Consider the following 22,292-nt stretch of genomic DNA (forward strand, 5'->3'; position numbering starts at 1 on the left):
GTGCTAGTGGTCTAGAGTGGTGCTAGTGGTCTAGAGTGGTGTTAGTGGTCTAGAGTGGTGCTAGTGGTCTAGAGTGGTGCTAGTGGTCTAGAGTGGTGTTAGTGGTCTAGAGTGGTGCTAGTGGTCTAGAGTGGTGCTAGTGGTCTAGAGTGGTGCTAGTGGTCTAGAGTGGTGCCTAGTGGTCTAGAGTGGTGCTAGTGGTCTAGAGTGGTGCTAGTGGTCTAGAGTGGTGCCTAGTGGTCTAGAGTGGTGCCTAGTGGTCTAGAGTGGTGTTAGTGGTCTAGAGTGGTGCTAGTGGTCTAGAGTGGTGCTAGTGGTCTAGAGTGGTGCTAGTGGTCTAGAGTGGTGCTAGTGGTCTAGAGTGGTGCTAGTGGTCTAGAGTGGTGCTAGTGGTCTAGAGTGGTGCTAGTGGTCTAGAGTGGTGCTAGTGGTCTAGAGTGGTGCTAGTGGTCTAGAGTGGTGCTAGTGGTCTAGAGTGGTGCTAGTGGTCTAGAGTGGTGCTAGTGGTCTACTCTGGACTCCTGGATCGCTGCCCTCCACCCTCAGGTTCTTGAGCTCTTAAGCTGTCACGCCGCAGTGCATCCACAGTACAGTACGTAGGTGGTACGCTTCTTTCCCCTCCTAGCTTTGGCCAGGGTTGGCTCCCATAGAGTCCATTTACTTGCCTCAAGTTCTGGTAAATTAACTTTATTTGATTAACTTATATTGTCCTACTAAATATAACTGTGGTACACAGATTTGTATAAAGTCAAAATAGTACACTTTCATTTGAAGGAGTTGAAGTTAATGTTTGCCATTGCTACATGACATTTAGTATAGGCTAATTGTAACATTCTATTAAAAAGTTAAGGTACAGGTGAACTTGAAAATGTTGGAAGTATAAATAGTAGGCTACTGTTATTGGCAGCCACGTATAATGTGTCCCTTTGACCATAGTGGTCATAAAACATAATAATAGTTCCACGTCTTCCAAATCTTTAAAATAGAATCTCCAGACGTTTGTTCTGCCCGTAGTTTGTTACACATTCATCTTTTCCCATGTTATGCTTCTGTGTTTGGCCACAGTGTAAACTATGAGGGGGTCGACCGGAGACAGACTGTGTGTGTGTGTGTGTGTGTGTGTGTGTGTGTGTGTGTGTGTGTGTGTGTGTGTGTGTGTGTGTGTGTGTGTGTGTGTGTGTGTGTGTGTGTGTGCGTGTGTGTGTGCGTGTGCGTGCTTGTGCGTGTGTGTCTTGAACAACAGGGCATGATTACAAAACAGACTGGCACCGTCTTTGGGGGCCTTCGGGTTGGAGATTGTGCGTCAGAAGTCAGAACACTTTGTCCTCGACTGCCCCTCTATCACTCACACACACAGTCGAAAAATGCATAGTACACTACACGCACATACACACACACACGCGCGTCCAAGACACACACACAAGCCGTTGCAGCTGACTTCTCCTTATCGAAACGTTCCATTCACTTCCCTGTAAACATCCTCTAAGGTTGGCAGGTGAATACACAACCCCTCCCCCGCCCTGCCCACACACATGCACACACGCACACACACACACACACACACACACACACACACACACACGTTTTGTGTAACGTGTTGTTATGTCATTTTATTGTTATGTTTCATGTGGTTCAGGATACCAAAGACCTTTTTTATTGGCCATGACCAGACAGACAGTAAAGTTTTGTTATATTAAATGTTATAATATTACATTCTGTTGTTATGTGTGCACTATAGGCTCCCAGGAGTCGGACAGCTCTCAGACGGCTAAGAAGGACATGCTGGTCGCTCTGAGGGCCAGACAGGACGCCTTGGAAGAAACGCTGCGGCAGAGACTGGACGAGCTCAAGAACATCTGCATCAGAGAGGCCGTAAGACAGCACGCACGTCACACACACACACACACACACACACACACACACACACACACACACACAGCCGTGCTTGTAGATCTGCTATTTTCACTAGTTTGCGTCCCGAGCCAAACGTCTAGTTTCACTTGGGTCAAGCTATAAAGGTTTGGGAACCACTGGCGTTTGGTATGTAAGGATAATGTATGGCTGGTCATTGTTGATAGATAAACTACTGACAGGGTGAGTTATACAATAACCACACAGCTATACACTATCCCGCTTATTACATGGCTACTTAATACACTCATTAATACATTGACCCAAAAGTGACAACAAAACAGAGTAATTCCTTGTTTTCGGTGACGAAAGCATTCCAAGTTGGCCCACAGAACGCAACGAGTCACCTCGGAAACAAGGAAGTGAGTGTTGATCAAATGGAATAAATTTTTAGGTAGAGCATCGTCTATTTCTCGCTTCAAATGTTTTCTTAAACTTTATTGAAAGCATGTTGTTTAGTTAAATGACATTTGTGTGTTAGTTCACATGGCTGTCACGTTGGGTACAGCATATAGATCCATGCAGCGCAGCGGCTGCAGCCAGGTGCTCCGAGCCTTTGATTTGACTTTGATTAGTCTGTTATAGACTGTCATTAACCAGGAATAACACACCACTGAATTCGGCATCACAATCAAGCATTCAACCAAGCTGTGTAATAAATATAATATACAGTATGTTGAGGAGTACAGCCATCCACCTGATGCATTGTTTCCAACTCCATCATGCAGGAGTTGACGGGGAAGCTCCCCAAGGAGTATCCTCTGGACCCTGGCGAGGAACCCCCCACCGTAAAGAGGAAGATCGGCACCGCCTTCAAAGTGGACGAACAGAAGCTCCAGCCAAAGGGAGAGGTGAGAAGAGAACCCACACAGCCACCTTACTTCACCTGGCCTGCACTCCTTCCCCCTACGCACAATGATTGGTTGCTAGCTGCCCTTATTACTTTCTGTATTCTCTCTCCTCATATTTGTAATGCTTGCCTACAGTGACCAATAGCGTGGGAAGCATTCATTTTTCAGGGTTCATGATCCGTTTGGGACGAGCGGGTGATATCTTACGTCATGTAGTCGCTGGTTTGTTGTAGTCATCAGGTCCAGAACCCTCAAACCGGAATAATAAATTCCCCAAATTCCCTGTGATCAAGGGTCACCCATACTATCATTTTAGGGCCTACCCAATAAAGGCCTTGATGCTGCGTACGGATCCGACTAGTTTGGTATATCCAGCTTTTATTCCAACTCGTAGCGACAGGCTCTGAAACTATATATATATATATATATATATATATATATATTCAAAGATTTGTGCAACATTTTCACGATCTTTCAAAAATAGCAGATCTACAAGCCCGTCCTGAATGGGGTGAATGTATACATAGTGCTGCCCCGGCTGGGCGTTGTGTTAGTTCAGTAGTAACCGTGTTCAAAGAAAAGCAGAGCACGTTAGTTACCCTGTACTTTTAGAGCCGCGGTGTCACTGTCTTCGCAGAGGACGCTTTTAGGTTTGGACTGCATCTAAATGGCAGTGGGAGACAGTGGGAGACAGTGGGAGGCAGTGGGAGGCAGTGGGAGACAGTGGGAGACAGTGCGGTGACGCTCTTTGATCCGACATCACTCGTTAAGTCAGCAGAGGATGTGGGATCGAAAAGCCACAGCACTGAGATGTCTGGTTGGAAGGCCTGGAATTGGAGCCTGTGCTCCATGCCTCCATCTCTCTCTGGTTCTCTCTTTCTTTCTCTCTCTCTCTGGTTCTCTTTCTCTCTCTCTCTCTCTGGAAAGAATCTGGGGAATTGCACTTGTGTCCTTGTATATATCTAAGAGAAATGCTGTCTATACTGTACTGCTTTTTCCAAATCAAATAAATATTATAAAAAATAAAATAAATAACGCTTTGACAACAAAGTGAAACTTTGTTGTGCATTTTCTGTCAGAGATAGATATACATCCATATAGGAGACATTAGCTTTATACTTTTGAAAGTTGACTCTCTCTCTCTCTCTCTGTCTCTTTCTCTCTCTCTCTCTCTCTCTCTCCTCTCAATTTGAGCCACGGTTAGATTTTCCAGAGCTGCAGAACTTCTAAAAATAGGCTGTCTGTGTTCTCACCACAGGAAGTGGTGATAGTAGGATTGTGGCTGCGTGTGCGTGCGTGTGTGCATGCATGGCTGCACATGTCTTTCTGTGATATGATTTTTCACACTAATAGTTGTCTGTGTCCAGACTCCAGTGTGTATTGAATGCAACGTAGAGTTGTTTTTTCTTCCTTATCCAATAAAGGTGTTGCATCTAAAGCACTGTGCTGCCTGATGTACTCGTTGTACCCTGATGTACTCGTTGTACCCTTGTACCCTGATGTACCCTGATGTACTCATTGTACCCTGATGTACTCATTGTACCCTTGTACCCTGATGTACTCGTTGTACCCTGATGTACTCATTGTACCCTGATGTACTCATTGTACCCTGATGTACTCGTTGTACCCTTGTACCCTGATGTACTCGTTGTACCCTGATGTACTCGTTGTACCCTGATGTACTCATTGTACCCTTGTACCCTGATGTACTCGTTGTACCCTGATGTACTCATTGTACACTTGTACAATGAGTGGGGGGGGGCGCACTCTACAGATCTCGCTTATAGCGCCACCTAGGGCCCAACCGGCCCTGTACGCACGCACACACACAAGCAGGAGCCACTCTGGCTGTAGGATGAAGGCAGTGCTAGCGAGAGAGGGATTCCTGTTGACTGAGGTAGTCCAGTGAAATGTTGACCTAAAGGGACTACATCATCGTCTCGTCTCTCCTGAGACAAGTGAAACCATGTGTGTGTGTGTGTGTGTGTGTGTGTGTGTGTGTGTGTGTGCAGTACGTGCACATGTGTCACAGGAGGGCCACTGGGTGATTTCTTTATCTAGAATCACATTTAAAGCTATGCTCTGTTGTTATAATAACCTGCTCTGGAACTCAGGTCACAGAGTCAGTCAAACACACACACACATGCAGGCACGCACTCACGCATGCACGCACGCACGCGCGCATGCACGCACACACACACACACACACACACTGCAGGTTATGGGCATTGGTGGAAAAAGTACTCAATTGTTCTACTTGACATTGGGCGAGTTAAATTTATGATCACAGACCGCCTCGGATGATATCGGACGAGATAAGGGTTTATAAGGTTTAATAATGATTTTTACCGGCTCTTGGTGTCATTGTCGCCCGGCAACGCTTTCCTTCCGCGTTAGTGATGTCATCGATCATTTTCCTTCATCCAGTCTATCTTTAGCGACAATCTAAAGCAGCGTTTCTATTGGAATTGATGCTCAGATATAGGTGATCGTTACGAGCTCAATAAAAAAAATTGCGACCTCTTGCAATATATTGCAAGAGATGATATCACGATATCTGTAACTGAAAATGAAAAAAAGAACCACAAAAGGCAAAAATCTTTAATTATGTATTTATTCCAAATTTTTACAAGATTTTTTGTGTCACAAGCTGGCCAATAAGTACATGAATCTGTCCTCCTCCAAACAGTAAAACACTGACTGCAACTTGTCCACAGCTTGTATCTCCAATATCACGATATTGGGAGCACGATACGATATCGCAGGGATATATATTGTGATATATCGTGATATATCGTGATATCGATATATCGTCCCACCCATTCAAGGGAGTTGTGTGTGTGTGTGTGTGTGTGTGTGTGTGTGTGTGTGTGTGTGTGTGTGGGTGGGGGAGTGGGGGGGGTGTTTGACGAAGGGCTGTTGTTATTTTTGGGGGACACGGAGAGTCTCCACAGAGAAATATCCAATAAGACAGTGGGAAAGCGGTGGGCTGCAGTATTCTAAGATAAATGGTTTCCTCAATGTGTTATTGCTGGCAAAGCCCCAAAGGTCCAGTATGTGTCTTATAAGTAAGAGTGTGTTACGTGGGAGAGTTATCGTGTGAACGCTTGGGTTTTCAGCACGGCGTTGCTTGTATTGGCTTGTATGCTATATGCATGCACACACTCTTGGCTTGTGGAGCTAAATATGTGAGAGGTACCGTTTACGACCTACAGAACTCGGAACTGATGTTGTTGTGTGTGTGTGTGTGTGTGTGTGTGTGTGTGTGTGTGTGTGTGTGTGTGTGTGCGTGTGTCTTTGAATAAAATATTCTTTCAGAGCGTTTTTTAACTCAAATATTTTCTTCTGGGGGGTCCCTGGAACAACATATTTTGAGATTTGGATCCGGGGCCATGCAATTACATATAATTCCTGGGATCCTTGACATGAAAAAGTTTGAGAACCATTCATTCATAGAAACATGGTTTTTCAGAAAAAAAGATTTTGAAGACATTTAGTAGAATCAGTTCTCAGGTCTAACTGGGGGTTAAAGCAGTGATAAACATATGAATCCGTTGGTTGCATTCCAGGAGGAAGAACTGGAGCGCTTGGAGAAGGAGTTCGCCATCCAGTCTCAGATCACGGAGGCGGCACGGCGGCTGGCCAGCGACCCCCACGTGGGCAGCAAAAAGCTCAAGAAGCAGCGCAAGACGTCCTACCTGAACGCCCTCAAGAAGCTGCAGGACATCGAGAACTCCATCAACGAGCACCGCGTGCGCTCCGGCAAGAAGCCCACGCAGCGCGCCTCGCTCATCATAGAGGGTAAAAGCAGTCACATCTATATCTACCACTAGACACGTATCTAGGACAGTGCATGGTTTACATTTCAACCCTTTTTCATATCAAGGCCCATTATTTATTCTGCATTTAAGCCACGTACGGACCACCATTTGATGACATTTAGCCCCTCTCAGACCCAAAACTAAAGAATATGTCCACAACGTGTTGACTTCGGTACCACATACTGTAGGAGAGATAATAACAGGCCAAAAGCAACAATTCCTCTAAATTCTCTAACTGTGTAGAGAAGAGAAGGAGGGAGAACCACACACTACCTCTTGCTGATTCAAGAGTCAAAGCAACGTTTCGGCCTTGTGGCCGTCTGTTACTCTGCTACCAACGCACCTGCTGAAAATTATACAGGGTGTGCGGAAGTCTTCTCTCTATAACTCTTGAGAGCGTAAAATGAATGTATAATGCAGTATATTTTCAAATCAAGGCCCATTATTTATTCAGCATTTGAGGACCACCATTTGATGACATTTAGCCTCTCAGAACCAAAACTAAATAATATTTTGTTGTTGTTTTTGTCCACAATTCCATGCTGTATTGATGTTGGTACCGTCAGAGAGATAAGGCAAACATTTGATCAAAATGACAATTATTTTATATGCTCTAATTGTGTAGACTTCTTGTAAATTAAGTAGCCTAATGCAGGTATCTAGCAATAATTTAACTCTTGAGAGTGTAAAATGGACCCGTTTCATTTCACGCTCTCAATAGTTAAAGATCTAATAAGGGTCCATTTTGTTACCAACTCGTCATCATTTAGCTGTGTCCTGTGGACCACCTGGAACCCGCTTAAAGAACTAGTTGAAAAGCACTGATATAATCCTGGTGTAACCCGTGCAGAACCACTTGCCTTCTAACCCCAGTATTCAATACTCTCTCCCATAGAGGCAAACATTGGTTCTGAAGACAGAACCACTTGCCTTCTAACCCCAGTATTCAATACTCTCTCCCACAGAGCCTTCTAACCCCAGTATTCAATACTCTCTCCCACAGAGGTTCTAACCCCAGTATTCATCATCTCTCCCACAGAGGCAAACATTGGTTCTGAAGACAGCTCTCTGTCCGATGCACTGGTGTTAGATGATGGTGAGCAATTCGTCCCTTTCCATGTCTGATGTTTAAAGATGGCATGCCGTGATTGTTGTACTCTTTCTGTTTTGTATGTGTCTATGGAGTTAACATTACTTTAATCTACTATCAGGTGTGGTTAGAATATTTAAATCCCCTTAATTTAATTAATTTAATTCCCTGTGTATTTTTGGTTTCTTCCTGGAAGCTGAAAGCCTTTGAGTAAAAGAAAAAGGCCCAATCGAAATACCACCACGTTAGTGACATCACATCATCCCCTCACCTAACCCCTCCCCCTTTATCATACAACAGCTTCAGTTCAGGTGGATCACCACCCATCACCACCCACCAGGCAAACCAGGCCTACTTAATGAACTGGCCTGATGGCCACATAAAAACATTATTTTATCCATTTCTGTACACTTTTTAGAAAGAAAAAAAAATCTTTCTCCCAGTATAATCATAGTACCTGATCATGTTTTAGGGGGGAAAACATATCACAGCATTCCATTTTTAAGATAAGTGCATGTAAAGATAACAAAACCAAAACCAGATGAACACATTTTACGCTTGGTATCTCCTTGTATAAAAATGCACTTACTATGGTAACCTAACCCGGCGACGTACGTACTCTCCATCTCAGATGACCCCCAGGTGACCGGAACCCTGAAAAAAGCAGATCTACAAGCTCTGAGCATGTAGATCAGCTTTTTTTTCAACAGCTAAAGTTTAAAATAATAGTTAAAGTCAAAAATACAATGTAACCTAACCTGGCGACGTGCTCTCCCATCTCAGATGACCCCCATGTGACCGGAACCCCCACGTTCTCGCCCGTAGCGTCCCCAGCCAAGGGCCTCCCTCCCCGGCCGCCGTCGTCTCACAGCAGGCCCCCTCCCCCGCAGTCCCTGGACGGCCTGCACAGGCACCTGCACTACGCCACGCGCAGCGAGTACGACAAGTCGCCCATCAAGCCCAAGATGTGGAGCGAGTCGTCGCTCGACGAGCCCTATGAGAAGGCGAAGAAACGCTCCTCGCACTCCAGGTAAGAGCGTCTGGAAATCAGTATGCAGAATTACACTTTAAGTCTTTAGGTTTTATCTCCAGAGAACAGTGGAACAATCTCCCAACAGTACCCACAACACATTAACCTTTCTAGTTAGTCTAACCTTATTTTAATACATTTACGTAATAGCTTTATGTGGAAAAAACTCAATACAAAGGGAGGGATAGAGAGAGGGAGGGAGGGGGGGGGGGGGGTGCGAATGCATAAAGTGAGTGGCAAATCGAGTGGCAAAGTGAGTTTAACTGTCAATCAGATAGGACTTTTCTGTTTGGATGTACTGTATGTGCTGTCAAGGCCAGAAAGTTAAAAAAATTGCCACTCAGTAGGACGGTGTTCCCGCATAACTTCTGGGTATGATGATGATGTCACACACATACCCTATATATATATACTAGAATTTCGTGCGCGCTTCGCGCGCACTCATCCCAGAGCTACTTCGCCACGCACTATGGGAAGAAAGAAATGCCGGGAGTTGACTCCACATGTAGTAACGGATGGGTTATTGGAAATGTACCATTGTTTTGTCCTGAATATTTCCACAGCCTAATTACTAAAGGATTGTGACTGTGGGACAGACATACAGTCTGACATACAATAGGCTACACGTGTGCACAGTGAATAAACAATGACCTATATGCCCAGATTTCTTAAATTAACATAGTTGGATTTTAACAGAAAGACAATGCCATAAATCAGTCAAAGTAAGTGACAGACTCAAAAGTAGCACACAGCATGCAAGGCAGCGATGCATGCATGCAAACATGTTTGTCCAGCTGAGATTTAGTGTCTCCATCTCTCTGTGGAAGAGGTTGCACATGACCTGTACGGCCACACTGAGGCGCTCCAACACAAACACAGACACAAAACAACACCACGCTGTTTGTCCAGTTGACCCAAATCAACACCAATACCTAGCCTGTTTGTCCAAAACACAGTATCTGCTGGCCACGTTTCTACTTCGCCACAACCTAATGTTAGTAACAAATGTAGGGGAGAGCCGCCAAGGTTGTAACGCTTCACGGTTGTAACATGGACGTTATATCTTGATTGGTCAACGCCACCATGACGTCATCGCGTCAGTATGTGTACAGTAACGTACTCTACGTGCCCAGGAAGTTTGAAGTGTTTACCTTCAAAATGCGTATAATTTTACAGCTGGAGTATATGTGTGCTACAATTTTTGTCTTTGGTGTTGGTGAATAAAAATCCACATGGATGTGTTCATGCTTATGTTCTTCATTAGTTTGCATCGTGTTTAGACGGAATTCACGTTCATTCTGGTCTGTAAGCAACTGCAAAGAAAACTTGCAAAAGCGGGTCATTTGTAACATGTGTTACAAATGGTCCGCTTCCATTCAATGCGATATGTAATATTTACATATTTGACATATTGGCCAATATTATATGTTCTGAAATTGTATTGTATTGTGTAGTGTATTCTAAAAGTAGTTTAGGGTTGTATAACATTGTACAACTCAATCAATCAAACGTTTGTTTAATCAATGTATTGCCCCATTGAAAAAAAAGAAAAGCCCAAACTGGTACACCCGATACTATTTAATATTTCCCTTATGTTTGATATTTTCTTATCACATACATGGTATGAAAACAATGCTAAGGAGTTGCTTCAATTAAATATAATTGCTTTAAGCTGAAAACGGGTTATTAGTTATTATGTGTAGTGTAGTGTAGTCAACATGTTAAGGCTCATACACACTGCCCGGTATTTGCTGCGATTATGCTTTCGGGGAGCATTGTTGGCGCTGGCCGACAAAAACCCCTGATCTGACGTTAAGTGGTGCCCAAATGGTAGATCACGATCTACAAAGGCTTTGCAGGTAGACCACATGACATGGCAGTAAAAATATATATAATTTTAATATAAAAAACGATTGTTGCATCTTCCGCTTTAGATGACCTGAAATGACTTGAGTGATTGACATCAAAAAGGGCCTGTCAGCTCAAACACACAATGCAATACTTGTTGTTGCTTACAATCATCAGTAGCAAAGTCAAATACCAACAAAAATAAAAGCCTACGATTTGCATTTTTCCCCCTCTATTTCCCATTCCATGTGCGTTTATATGAAAGGCCCCTCAATTACATTTTGTCACTATTTGCAGCAATGGGATGATAGTTTTATTTGGTGGGTATGTTGAGCTGGTGGTTTTGAAAGTAGCTCTCAAGTCCATAAAACAAACTAACATAGGCTACTTCTCTATAAGCAGAATCATGAATAGGCCTATTTAATTTATACAAAAGGAGAAGAGAGAGAGAGAGAGCAATGTGTTTGTGTCTCAAACTTTGTCTAATATTGTTTTAGAGCAGTGGTTCTCAAACATTGTCATGGCAAGAGCAAAGGACCCCCAATATTTTTTCAATGTACAAAAATAATCCCAAAATTGCGCATCTATAAATTCTAAGCATGTGAGCCGGGACTGTGTGTGTGTGTGTGTGTGTATATACATTCCGTCTGTAATTCCCTGTAGGCTTCACGTGAATAATGTTGTGTGCGCGCGTGCGGAGAAATAGTTATTTAATGAATCGCATGTTGGTGTGTGTGTGTGTGGGGGGGGGGCCTTACAGGCGTGCATGTGCGTGTGTGTGCGTGCAGGCGTATGTATACATTAGGGCTGTCACGATTCGCCTAGTCCACGATTCAATTCAATTTTGGATTTGCAGCTCACGATTCGATTCGATGTTCGATTCGCTATCACGATTCGCCTAGTCCACGATTCAATTCAATGTTCGATTTGAAGCTCACGATTTGCTTCGATGTTTGATTAAATTTTTTCAATCTATTTTTGTAAAACCTTCTTTTTCAGCATTGAGGGCTATATTCATTATAATTTAGGCCAATATCTTGGTTTGTAAAGAAAAACACTTGTTTCCCAATAAGTCACATTTATTTTCTATAAATAACAAATCAGAATGAGAATAAGAAAAGGTTTAACAACTTTGGGTTTTATGCCCTAACATTTTTTAAATGTTTCTTTAAGATGAGATGACTTGTAACATTCTTGTTAAGCTCTAAGTAAGTAAATGAAAAAAAAAAAAAAAGACAAATAGTATATAGACCCATCTGTTGTTAGTTCAAGTATTAAATACTAATTTAAGTGTGTAATTTCACTTATACACTACCTGGTTATAAATAGCTGCAGTAGGCTACACCATTTTATGCAGTATTTTATACTATTTCTATTTAGTGTACATTTAGTGGATGTGGCTTACATCCGGTCTAAAGCCCACCCACTGTATGCGCTGATTTCCATACACAATCCGTATCCTCCCCTCACCGGATGTTGAATTAACAGTACTAACGGCCATATATTTGACGATCTTTTACACAAAACGATTTTAACGGGCAATGTTTCACATGTATTATTAGTTTTATACATTTTAGGAGTGAAAACATGTGTGACCACTGACCTGCATGGCATTTTGTAACGTGGTTCTGCTGTTCTGCAACTCTCATTAAATATTGAAAGCCAGCGTTTGCCACCACTGATAGTGGTCGCATGTCTGCAGCTATGCAGACCGCAACTCCGTGCGTTAATAGTTTTGCACGGGGCGAATTAGCTGAGAGCTTTTCTCTATAAGAATATAGTTGGCTGTGTTGTTGTCTTTGTACCATCGTCGTTGGACAGAGCGATTTCTTTGTGATGTCTGCTAAGATGCTGGCCCATATTTGACGTGTTGCCTTTGGGATACGGCACTCGTTTTCTTTTCCACACTTATTTCCGTGTATCATCGTCGTCGCTGTCTACAACAGCACTGGCCATGGTGAAACGCAACAGCCGTCTCGTTCTCTCACTTGTCAACTCCTCTCTGTGTGTGTGTGTGTGTGTGTGTGTGTGTGTGTGTGTGTGACTGAGTGTGTGTGTGTGTGTGGCACTGCTCCGATACAGTTGGATTTTCGTCTCTTTTTTTTCTCCATGCATTCGCATGGGCGGAATGGCCCGGCCGCTCGCGGAAGTAAATTGGCTGTTTGGCGAAAATAGGCAAAGTGATCGGTGTAAGGGTGATATTTTGGCCCAATCCGATTATTGACAAAGAACAATGTTGATGTAACTAAGGGAATCGTCGAGTCATTTATTTTGTAAATAAAGAGATTTAGATGGAATAAGCGAAATAGCGATCGTATAATCTCTCCTGTTCCTTCTGTCTCTCATCAATGTCCTGCGCGAGATCAGATTCTGTGCTGCGCGAGATGACATTGTCAAGCTAGTGTGGGGGCGGGGCTGGTAAGAGAGGGCAGTGTTGCCAGGTTTGCGAATTGTAAGCGAGTTGCAGTGTATGCAAGTAGCGTGGTTAAATTCCTTGTGTTGTGGCAACAGCGTAGGGCGCAGCAAATACGACATTGAGGGGTAGAAACCATCCAGGGCGCGTGGTTCATGTAACATGTGTGTCACTGTGAAAGACTGGCCCCATTAAGTGAACGTAGTTGGCGTAGTAGACGCCAACATGACGATTTTGGTAGACGCCAACATGACGATTGTGACGTAGGCTGTTGACGTTGAGCAATAACAGCGTGTTTCATAAAAGTAATATTTGCAGAGTAAATAAGACACTTGAACGGCTAAAAAATAGGCTATGTCAGTGCGGGGAGTGTGGCGAATTTATTTTGCATATAGAGATGTGTGGTGAAAGTGTGGTTCGGTCGGAGATAGAGCACAAAGAATGAGTATGGGTACCACTTCTCACTTGTATATATAGATATATACTAGAATTTCGCCGGCCTTCGGCCGGCGAATCCTAGTTACATTGCAGCGCAATATGGGAAGAAGGAAATTGCGTTGACAGAGTTGACAGACTCCACTTCATGTTTCAGCTGTGTTTTTAAACTCAGTAGTGTGCCCTGCACATGTAGTAACGGATGGGTTATAAATTATTATAATAACAGAAAGTGTTTTTTATTTCTCATAAATACGCAAACATGGTGAAACAACTACAGTCACAGAGAGCAGTGCCAAGGTAGCTGCTGCCTGCTAACGATGCAAACAACAGCCTTGCCTGTCGTGTGTGTGTGTGTGTGTGTGTGGGGGGGGGGGGATAGCACTAATTTTCGACATTTTACTGTGTCATAAAAATGTACATCTGTAGCCTATATTGTGATTACATTTGACCGTACATTTGACTCTTGTGTTATATTCTTGTGAAATATTCAGTAAAGTATTGTGGTGAAATATTCACCCCAAGTTGATAAGATATGCAGAGAATATAATACCAAGAAGCCCCAGTTTGAAATGCATTAGGCCACAGACCCCCATTTGATACCATTTGCTCTCTGGGAAAATCAGGGTCCATTTGGTTCCATTTGTATGCTCTTGGAGTATGATGACTGTGCTAACAGTATTATCATAAAATATGTCTCAGTTTGAAGATTCAAAAAAACATATTTCATATGTGTGAGCTTGTAAAGTTGAACGTTCAACCTAGAGACAGTGTTGCCAAGTCTGATCATTATAAGCTACTTTGGACTTGTTTATCTATTGGTAGTCCTTGACATGGAAATGTTTGAGTTCCACTGCTCTGAAACAACATTAGACAACAAAGTTTGACAGTCAACACTATAATTGATTATTTTAAGACTAATTTCCGGACCATTTCTGATTTACCTACTTTGAACTGGCCTATTAACATTTTTATAGACCTGGTTGCTTGTTTCACTCTCACATCCACGATATGTGGCAACCCTGGTCCCTGGTTTGTTTTGCGTGTGGATGTTTTTTTTGTGTTGCTTTAGCATCTTTAGCACAGTAGCTATCAGAGGCTGCTGCAGCTGCTGCTGTCATGTGGAAGCAGGAGGGAAAAAGGAAAAAAGACGAAAACACACAGCATTGCGCGCCCGCAGATCTGCCCTTAAACGGCAGATCTGTCGTTTTATGGATCATAGAACGAACGTACCGGTACTATGCTGTTAGCTTGTTGCTCCCCCCCCCTCCCCTCCCTCTCTCTCTCTCTCTCTCTCTCTCTCTCTCTGACGTTCTCTCTCTCTCGCTCGCGCGCGTTACTCTAACACGTCTTTCTGTCTTTCTCTCTCTCTCTCTCTCTCTCTCTCTCTCTCTCTCTCTCTCTCTGTCAGAAAGCGTTGTCAGTTTACTCACAGCACCGTCACTCCTGTCAGTTATTTCGTCGTGTATTGGTAGCCTATATGAGCCCAATATTGGCGTTACGCATTTCACTTGAATAATGTTGTGTGCGCACGTGCGCACGCTGAGAAAGACAGTTATTTAAAGAAACTGAAAATTATAACGTGCTGCACTGCTGTCTCGGCCGTATAGCCATTCCTGTGTGTGTGTGTGTGTGTGTAGTCGTGTGTGTGTGTGTGTGTGCAGGCGTGTGTAGTCGGCGGTGGGCTGGCAGGCGAAAATAGCAAAAGCTATACGTGTAATGTAAATATTTCGGTACAATCCAAGTAGTGACAATGAACAATGTTGATTTAACTAAGGGATTCGCTGAGTGTTTTATTTTGTAAATACAGGGATTTAGAAGGGATAAGCACTAATTTCTCCCCTTCCTTCTTTCTGTTATCCTGCGAGGGCCCTAAAAAGCAAGATGGCTGATTGTGAGACTGAAAGAAGTAGTGTGGGGGCGGGCCTGGTGGGCCTATGAGAACACAGAGCAGTGTTGCCAGGTTTGCGAATTGTAAGCGAGTTGTAGTGTGTGCAAGTAGCCTGGTTAAAAGGCCTTGTTTCTGCCCCTGTGGGGCAACAGCAGTTTCTGTCGACCAGTTTCTGTCCACCGCTTTTGGCACGTGACCAACTTAACAAATGTTAAAATAGATATATATACCATTTCTGCTGTTATCCATTGATTATTATCTAATAATATGTATACATGTAAATACTAAATAGGTTTCAAATATTCCTCCATGCAGTCACAGGCGTTTCCCCAGCTCTGGCAGTGCGGAGGCCGGGGGCAGCAACTCTCTGCAGAGCAGTCCCAACAGGACCCTTCCTCACTGGAGCTCCCAGTCCAGCATGCCCTCCACCCCAGACCTGAGGACCACCAGGACCCCTCACTACGTACACTCCACCAGGTCAGCCCAGCCAGACACTGAAACCACAAGCAAAGATTCGACTTACAACACTAAAAGTTTTGCGCCACATTTTCACATTTCCGCGCTACGAGCTTGTACTGTAGATCTGCTATTTTTCAACAGTTATAATAACTTTTTCATGTCAAGGACCCCCAAAATGATATGTAATTGGCCGCGGACCCCCATCTGAACATATGTTGTTCCATGGACCCCCCAGAAGCCAAGATTTGAGTCAAAATGTTCGCTTCAAATTAGGGATACACTTTTTTCATTCCCGATCCAATTCACAATTTCTGTGTTAGCCGATACCGATACCTAATACCAGTGTTGTGATCTCGTGTTGTGTTTATAGCTATCTAGCTATATATCTCATGTTGTGTTTATAGCTATCTAGCTATATATCTCATGTTGTGTTTATAGCTATCTAGCTATATATCTCGTGTTGTGTTTATAGCTATCTAGCTATATATCTCATGTTGTGTTTATAGCTATCTAGCTATATATCTCATGTTGTGTTTATAGCTATCTAGCTATATATCTCATGTTGTGTTTATAGCTATCTAGCTATATATCTCGTGTTGTGTTTATAGCTATCTAGCTATATATCTCATGTTGTGTTTATAGCTATCTAGCTATATATCTCATGTTGTGTTTATAGCTATCTAGCTATATATCTCGTGTTGTGTTTATAGCTATCTAGCTATATATCTCATGTTGTGTTTATAGCAGACTCCTCACTCAAATGTGCACTTGCAGTTTGGGCAACTCGAAAGCAAACTCCATAACCACATGCACCAACACTTTATTTACCTGCCATAGTGTCAACCCCTTAACCCTGTGTCAGATCGGTGGTTAGACTGGCATAGTGTCAACCCCTTAACCCTGTGTCAGATCGGTGGTTAGACTGGCATATTCGCCGATACCGATATGACCCGATATGACAAATTGGGCGATACCGATACAGTATTGGGACATCTCTACTTTAAATATATATATATATATTCATTCAAAGATTTGCACACATTTTCAGATTTTTTTCAAAAATAGCAGATCTACAAGCTCGTAGTGCGGCACTGGTCGCTGCACTACGAGTTTGTAGATCTGCTATTTTTCAACAGCTAAAGTTAAAAGATAATGGTTAAAGTAATGACCTGTACGCCTGGCTTCGTTTCTGTGGTTCTGACGCTAACCCTTCCTCCTCGGTCCCCCCCCCCCACACACACACACACACACACACACACAGGTCAGTGGACATCAGTCCCACCCGTCTGCACAGTCTGGCTCAGCACTTTAGGACCCGCAGCTCCAGCCTGGAGTCCCAGGGCAAGCTGCTGCCGTCCGACCCCACCGACGCACACCCCCACGCCCTGCTGGGCACCCTGGGCAGCCCCGAGTTCTTCCTGCCCGGGGGCCCCGCCGGGCGCTCCAACGGCGGCACGGACCCACTGGACGACTGCTCCTCCTGCACCAGCCACAGCAGTTCGGAGCACTACTACCCCGCCGGAGGGCCCCTAGGGGCCCCGGGCAGCAACCCCAACTACTCCACCTTGGGAGAGGACTCGCCCTCCAAGGCCCGACAGAGGCAGAGGCAACGGCACAGGTACAGGTGACAATGGCCTATGAAGTTATGAATGCACCATGTCTCTGACTCTCTGTACGTCTGTACGTAACTCCAGAACCGTTTGCCCCACAAACTTCAAATTTGACACACGCGTTCCACACCGTTTTTTCGTCAGTGCTAAACCCCTTATCGCTAAACTTCTTTGCCTTTTTTTACTATTTCGAAAAACACTTTAGAATAGTTCAAATAGCCAATCTACAAGCTCACAACGCGTTGGTGTAGATCGGCTAGTTGAACAATTTTAATGTTTTCCCCCCAAAAAAAAGGTTTAGGGACAAGGGGATTAGCACTGACAAAAATAGGGCCCTTAGACTGTTATAATGGAGAGAATATCTGGAAATACCCTAATGTCTCTAATAGAGGAGCAGGGAGACTACTGCACAATATTGTATTAATACTTTGAGTGCCACCTTGTGGCCACATGGATTAAAGTTCTCAGTCGCCACGCCTGAATTCAGTCTTTTGGATTGCATTCAGGTATAGAAGCCAGCAGTGTCTTGCCCGTCGGCCACCTGTGCCTGTCTGTGTCCCATATGGAGATCTCTGTATCTGTCTGTCTACCTGTGTCTGAAGAGTGCAAACTGACTGTGAAAAGTGGACTGGTTAAGTAATCAAATGGCAGTTAATTGACTGCCAGCCCTCCCCCGTCCCTTGTTCTCCCCTTGTCAGTCTTTTTCGTGACATCTTAACTCTTGTCATGTTGCGTTTAGTGTTTTTTAGCTCCCCTGGTCAATCATTGACACAGATGTTCAGTAACACATCATGGGAAGCTTGTCCGCTCAGATTATGCACGTCAAGTTATACAGTATAGTGTCACTTTTGCAACACGTATATCTGACTCTCTCGTGTGTTCTCTATGTTCTCTCTCGTCACAGGTCGGCGGGTCACCTGGGCTCGTCCAACTCGGGCTCCATGCCCAACCTGGCGGCCAAGAACGGCACGGTGGGGGGTGGGGGCGGGGTGGGGGGCAGCGGCGGCCACCATGGCGTCTACCTCCACAGCCAGAGCCAGCCGTCGTCACAGTACCGCATCAAGGAGTACCCGCTGTACGTGGAGGGCAGCAGCCCCAGCGCCGTGGTGGTGCGCAGCCTGGAGAGTGACCAGGTACAGTGGTGGTCCCGCTCAGCTATAGTACTTAAGTAAATGTACTTAGGTGGTGGTGTGCAGCCTGGAGAGTGACCAGGTACAGTGGTGGTCCCGCTCAGCTATAGTACTTAAGTAAATGTACTTAGGTGGTGGTGTGCAGCCTGGAGGGTGACCAGGTACAGTGGTGGTCCCGCTCAGCTATAGTACTTAAGTAAATGTACTTAGGTAGTGGTGTGCAGCCTGGAGGGTGACCAGGTACAGTGGTGGTCCCGCTCAGCTGAAAAACTATTGTGGCGAAAACTGTTCGACAACGTTTTCTTCCACTGACGAAAACTAAATAGAAACTAAATAAAAACAAGCCACGATGACTTATAACTGAGACTGAATCCATTGACAATTTCGTTGACAAATAAAAAGTGAACTAAAATGTGAGGGAGGGACTAGTGGAGAAGTCGTTTGGTTACGCTGACGAAAACTAAATAAAAACGGGCTACGATGAAATATGGGACATTGGAAATACTCCTGTAAAGTACAAATACCTCACAATTGTACTTAAGTATAGTTCTTAAGTAAATGTACTTAGGTGGTGGTGGTGCCCAGCCTGGAGGGTGACCATGGGTACAGTGGTGATTCCGTCGACTGAAAACTAGTATGACGAAAACGAAATAGAAACTAAATAAAAACAAGCCACGATGACTTATAACTGAGACTGAATCCATTGACAATTTCGTCGACAAATAAAAAGTGAACTAAAATGTGAGGGAGGGACTAGTGGAGAAGTCGTTTGGTTACTCTCTGAAAATAGCCGACAAGCTACAAGCTCACAAGTGAGCTTGTAGATCGGCTATTTTCGGCATGCCACCCAAGTGTAAAATCAGCCGTTACATTTAATCAACTGTACATTTAATCGATCTTATGATATTTAGTCGACTAAAACTAGACACTAAACACTAAAACATTCCAGATGGCCATAATGACGTTACGTTAATAATCCAAAGACTATGACTAAACTAAATTCAAACCACCAGGAGGGCCACTACAGCGTCAAGGCCCAGTTCAAGACGTCCAGCTCCTACACGGCCGGCGGCCTCTACAAGGAGACCTGGGGAGGAGGAGGAGGAGGTGACGAGAGCGGAGGCGACAGCAGCAGCAGCGGGCGGCTCACGCCATCACGCTCGCAAATCGTACGGACTCCCTCGCTGGGGCGAGACGGCAGCGGAGGAGGCGGAGGGGGCGGCCGGGCGGCCGTTTCGGACGAGCTGCGGTGCTGGTACCAGAGGTCCTCGGGGAGCCTCAAGGAGAGGAGCCACTCGTCATCACACTCAGGCTCCAACAACTCGTCGGACGCGGGCTCGCAGCAGGGCACGCTGCAGGGACACGGCCAGGGCCGAGGGGGGAGCCGCGTGGGGACGCTCGCCAAGGGCTCGCCAGGTGGGTCCCATTTAAGAAACAAACGTTTTTGTAATTCTTTTTTTTTCTAAAAATCTATGAAAATGAATGTCATGAAACCTTTTGTTTAAAGCATTGTAGTGGTGAAACAAGTTATTTAATTATCGACACATTCATTAAATAAATTTGCTCTTATCTGTTGCATATTAATTATATGGATATAAAGTGAAATTATATAAGTCTAATCAAACTCTAATCTATACGCAAACTGTAAAACAATGAATTTTCCAAAGTAAACGAGGCAAGCTTAAAGGGCTTCTCGGCTCTGACTTTAAACTTAATAGTGGTGACCGGGAGAAAAAGGAATGCCCCGTGTGAGGCTCGAACTCACGACCTTCAGATTATGAGACTGACGCGCTGCCTACTGCGCCAACGAGGCCTGCGGAACCTGCTTTTATGTGCTCGAAACACGATCCGCGCCTGCCCTGGAACCACGTAGGAATCTCAGACAGACTACACCCTTTAAACCCTTAGAGATCACACCCCCATAAAGCAGTGGTTCTTGTGCCAAAAAATTAAATAGGGCTCAAGAAGTGTTTGAACTGTTCCTCATTTTGCTCCTGGAATCCCCTCAAAGGCCGCGGGAGGTCCCTACACCCCACTTTTAGAACCAGTGCCCTAAAGCCATACGTGAAGCATTGATGGAATTCCTCTGTCCTTCACCCCGCAGCACTCGCTATTGTGTTTGCCAGTGGGAGTGTCTGTATGTTAGTACAGGCTATAACAACATACCTATGGACAAACATTGATATTTCACATGTCTCTCACGCTTTGTTTAAACTCCCCAAATCACATAAAGTACAAGTTTATATTCCTATTATTTTCCCATAATCACATAATCGATTTGCAAGACATTGAAATAATCATTTATGTTCAATAGAATGATTCATTGGGATGCACACGCAGATTAGACACACCAACGAACCAACATGCGGAAACAACGGTCGGACATGCGTGCGTGCGTGCGTGTGTTCTGTGGTTTTCTCCCATGCGCTGACGGTCAGTTTTCTCCACATAGCTGCGTCTCCTCACAGCCAGAGGAGTATGACACCCTCCAGTGAACACGCTGCCACGCCGACACCACCTTGCAGCCCACAGCACATCCTCAACTGGCAGAGCGGGTAAGACACGCGCACACACACACACACACACACGCACGCGAACACGTACACACACGCATACGCACGCACATGTACCCGTACACTTACAAGACTTTTTGGGGGACAAAAGTCAAAAGTCTTCTCTTGACGTTCCAGCTGGGCAGCAGCGTCGCAGCCCAGGCAGATGTTAATGCAGTACAGCACAGCGCTGTTAGTACAGGATGATCACGCACAGCGCTGTTAGTACAGGATGATCACGCACAGCGCTATTCTGCATCTTGTCTTCTCTGCTCCTCTCTGTCTAGAGCTAACCTAGGCATACTCACCAAGCACTGACTGCTTCTCTCTCAACTTAACACGCTGCTCTGCCGCTGTTTGACAACGACAACTCTCTTTTAACTCTCGTTTTTGTCAAATGTCGCCACCGTCAACCCCCCTTTGTTTTTTTTATTGCTCTGATGCCCTCCTCTTATTCTGATTGTCCCCTCCTGTTTCCTCTCTCTGCATTCATTTATTTTATTTTCATCTCTAAACCTCTCTAACATCTTCCACCCCTAATTCCCTCCCAAACATGTCTTCTCTCTCACTGTCCTCCTTACCTTATTCTTCTTCCTTTCTCTTCTGTTACTAACTCTCCTTTCCTTTGTGTGTGTGTGTGTGTGTGTGTGTGTGTGTGTGTGTGTGTGTGTGTGTGTGTGTGTGTGTGTGTGTGTGTGTGTGTGTGTGTGTGTGTGTGTGTGTGTGTGTGTGTGTGTGTGTGTGTGTGTGTGTGTGTGTGTGTGCGCGTGAGTGTGCGACTGGGTGTGCTTGCGTGCGTGCGTACATGCGTGCGTGTGTGTGTGTGTGTGTGTGTGTGTGTGTGTGTGCGCCTGTCTTTCTTTTCTCCTGGTTTAGAGGCACAGCAGACAGCTCTCCTACTGAGGATGCGAGTCAGTCTGCTCCTCAGCCCAGCTCTGATGCCTAGAGGTACTGTCTGTCTGGGCGACGCCTCCTAGAAGATAACCTAGACCGTAGGAGTCCAAAGCTCAACCGCGATACCGAGAAGCAAACAGATTAACGAATTTGCACCTCATCAAACTTGTATAGACTGAGAGACCCCCCCCCCCAATTAAAAAAGATCTGTAGATTAAAGCTGATGTTTTCCCCATCTGCTAACATGATGTGTATGTGAGCTGTAGTGGGGGCTCAGTCTTCTGCTCTTTGGAGGGTGGCAGTATCTATCTGTGCCACACTGGCTCTTTCTCTGCCTGTTCTGTATCTGGACTCTGT

General features: G+C 44.7%; 1 protein-coding gene across 13 annotated transcripts in view; it reads left to right on the forward strand.

The window, feature by feature from the left end:
- Positions 1-22,292, forward strand: part of frmd4a (FERM domain containing 4A) — a 165,938-nt gene that overhangs the window by 139,254 nt on the left and 4,392 nt on the right. For 5 of the 13 annotated variants that reach the window (XM_080762548.1, XM_080762552.1, XM_080762544.1 and 2 more), the window contains exons 15-24: positions 1,739-1,872; positions 2,640-2,762; positions 6,332-6,563; positions 7,587-7,679; positions 8,457-8,703; positions 15,606-15,767; positions 17,011-17,373; positions 18,264-18,492; positions 19,503-19,905; positions 20,942-21,044. In XM_080762548.1, coding sequence (XP_080618674.1) covers positions 1,739-1,872; positions 2,640-2,762; positions 6,332-6,563; positions 7,587-7,679; positions 8,457-8,703; positions 15,606-15,767; positions 17,011-17,373; positions 18,264-18,492; positions 19,503-19,905; positions 20,942-21,044 — 2,089 coding nt within the window. Of the gene's footprint in view, positions 1-1,738; positions 1,873-2,639; positions 2,763-6,331; positions 6,564-7,586; positions 7,680-8,456; positions 8,704-15,605; positions 15,768-17,010; positions 17,374-18,263; positions 18,493-19,502; positions 19,906-20,941; positions 21,045-21,917; positions 21,990-22,292 lie in introns of all 13 variants that reach the window. The other 8 variants (XM_080762549.1, XM_080762551.1, XM_080762554.1 and 5 more) reach the window with 6 other exon arrangements.

Source organism: Protomyctophum bolini (genome assembly GCF_963924005.1).
Source record: "Protomyctophum bolini genome assembly, chromosome: 4".
Lineage (NCBI taxonomy): Eukaryota > Metazoa > Chordata > Actinopteri > Myctophiformes > Myctophidae > Protomyctophum > Protomyctophum bolini.